Here is a 2,705-nt window from a genome sequence, read left to right as displayed (position 1 = left end):
GAGAAGGCCCGCTAAGCCCGGCTCTTCCTTGCAGGTTCCAAAGACGGCAGCATCCAAGAGGTGAACGTGAGCCCCTGCCCCACGCAGCCCTGCCAGCTCCACAAAGGGACATCCTACAGCATCAACGTCACCTTCGCCAGCAGTAAGCATCGCTTCCCCGGCTGGGGTGCCGGGGGGTGGTGACCTCTGCATCCCATTGCTTGGAGATAAGTGGGGAAGGGTGGCTGGAGAGGGGTCTGGGTGGGAAGAAATGGCTGGAGGAGGAAGAGTGTCCCTTAGTTGTGTTCTCGCAGCCTCCAGAGTGTGTGGAGGGGAGGGCGTAGGGTAGGAATGCGTTCCCCGCCCCGGTGCCGTGCTCACGCTTCTGTGTTCTGCAGAGATTGAGAGCCAGGGCAGCAAAGCGAGGGTGTACGGTGAGATGCTGCACGTGGACATTCCCTTTCCCATTCCTGAGCCTGATGGATGCAAGTCTGGGATCCAGTGCCCCATTCAGAAGGGCCATTCCTACAGCTACCTGAATAAACTCCCTGTGAAGAGCGAGTACCCCAGTGTAAGTAAGCAGGCAGCTGGTCTGCTCCTCAGAGCAGCTGCCCTTCCTGGGACAGTCCCACCACCTGTCTTTAAGGTCCTGTGGTGGTGGGGAAGAGATGAGAAAACTCCTTGGATTATCTGGTGGCACTTCTGCTGTGAGCCTGACTCTTGTTTCAAGTTCCCGCTTTGGGACAGACTCAGCAGAGGAAGTGGCCTGCTTCCAGCTGCTAAGAAGTGGCCTCAGCTGCCCCACGTATCCTCCTGTGCTATGCCTGCCTGCAGAGCCTGCTGCATTCGGCCAAATGCTCCCAAACTGGGAGTGCTCGCCTCCAGAGTGCAGTTCAGCCAGGAGGCTGCAGGGTGTTTCCACTCTCTGCTTACTCAGAGAGTGGGGATCCCAGTGCAATGTGTGGAGGTCTCCGATGTCACACAACTGAACCCTCCATCTGTGTAAGATATTCCAGGAGTCACTGCATGAGCATGGCCCACCTGCTGCAGTGGGAGCAATGCCCCAGCTCTGTCCTTTTTGCACAGAGCTCCCAGGACCTCCTTGCTCCACAGAAGTGATAACTCCCGTCCCCGTGTCCTTGCCTTATGGTTTCCTGAACACTCTCATTTCCCTCTTCTCTTCTCTCTCTTTTAGATTAAACTCATTGTGAAGTGGGAGCTGGTGGATGACCAGGACCAGATGTTGTTCTGCTGGAAGATACCCGTGCAGATTACTAGCTGAGGAGCCCTGCCATTAGTAGGGCCTGGGGAGGGGGAAAAACAGAAGAAAACACAGGCCAAATTCTTTTATATAATAAGCATTTCTTACTGCTTCCTTCAGAGCTCTGCAGCCTCTGAGCAGCCGCAAGGTCAACTGTGGGCAGAGGGCTTTTACCCCATTTAGAGCCCCCTGGGGTGTTCTCACAGCAGCTCAAGGGGGAGCAGTGTCTGCTGCAGGAGTGACTGAGTGTCATCCTCCAGCTGCTCTGTGGAGACGCTCTAGTTTGAAATGGAGCTATCTGTTCTCACAAAGGAATTTCTCTTGATGAACATGGCTAGTGTCTGAGCTGCTACCTGGTAACCCTTCAGTGCCTCTTCTAGAATGCCAGCTGCATCCACCCTCCTGTGCTTCTGCTCCGTCATGACCGGGATGCCCCTGGGACCTGCGTTTGCCATCCATGCAGCTGAAGGAGAGGAGACTTTCTCTGAGCTGGCAGCCTGCTCTGTCCTGGGCCGCTGCTCGAGACGGCAGGACTGCAGCTGGGAAAACGTCCTTTTTGTGGATGCAAAGCCAAATGGCGTTCGACATCTCTGCAGGAATGATTCTTTCTCTAACCAATGGTTTGCACTACTACTAACGTGGAGCTGCTGGGAGCTCCTGAACCTCTTTTTATAACTTTCCTTTTAATAAAGGCTAGACGTAATCTGCTTGTGTTGTCTTCTGTGAGCGGAGAGGAGCAGAAGGAAAAGCAGAGTGGCTGGGCATCTTTTAGTTGGTGGTGGGCCAGTCTTATTTCTCAGCTGAAGGCATGGATGGAGGTGGTATGCTGGCCTGAGTGTGCATGACCTGTGAGCAGCCAGGCATCTCTGCTGCTGGCTGCCAGGGTGTCCAGCTGGCCGTGTCTGGCTGTGCTTCTGCTTTGCTGGTCCTGTGCTGGCCTGAAATTGTGCAAAGGCTGCCTGAGGAGGTGGTGGCCTTGATTGCTGCAGCATGGGTAGAGGCCTTTCTAGTGAGGGGTGTGCAGCTGGAAAAGCAGCTCCCAGACCTGCCCAAGGGCTCTTGCCAACTGCAGGAACATACCGAAACTGGGGCTTAAACTGCAGCCCCCTCACGCGTGGCTGAGGCAGGGCGTGAGCCGCCTGCGCGGTGGTGTGGGGGGGGGTGCAGCCCGCCACAACTGCTGTGCAGTTGCGGGGCTGGAGTTGGCTCCTGCAGCTGGCACGGGGCTGGGGAGATTAAGCAAGTATTTGGCCTGGCAAGGGTCTCTGCTCTGGCTCAGGAGCAGGAGGAGGCTGGGTGCCAGCATGACAAGGGTAGGAGTTGGCTTATAAGAATGGGGTGGCCTTGCCAGGCTGGACCTGCAGGGAGGACTCAGCTCTAGTACACCTTGCCAGAGGCAAGACAACCACAGTTCTGACCAGCCCCAGTGTCTTGAGCCACAGGGCCCAAAATAAATGTTTTATTT

At 55.8% G+C, this 2,705-nt stretch overlaps 1 protein-coding gene across 1 annotated transcript; it reads left to right on the top strand.

Annotated features, from left to right (window-relative positions):
• Positions 1 to 33: 33 nt before the first annotated feature.
• NPC2 (Niemann-Pick disease, type C2) lies at positions 34 to 1,376 on the top strand (the record flags this gene model as incomplete). Its single annotated transcript, XM_010286928.1, has 3 exons — positions 34 to 142; positions 378 to 550; positions 1,175 to 1,376. Coding segments are annotated over 3 exons (369 nt in total), but the record flags the coding sequence as incomplete, so codon positions are not given.
• Between the last annotated feature and the right edge of the window lie 1,329 nt (positions 1,377 to 2,705).

The sequence above is a fragment of the Phaethon lepturus genome, unplaced genomic scaffold (genome assembly GCF_000687285.1).
Source record: "Phaethon lepturus isolate BGI_N335 unplaced genomic scaffold, ASM68728v1 scaffold22415, whole genome shotgun sequence".
NCBI classification, from domain to species: domain Eukaryota; kingdom Metazoa; phylum Chordata; class Aves; order Phaethontiformes; family Phaethontidae; genus Phaethon; species Phaethon lepturus.
This window is presented reverse-complemented; position numbering and strand designations above follow the sequence as displayed.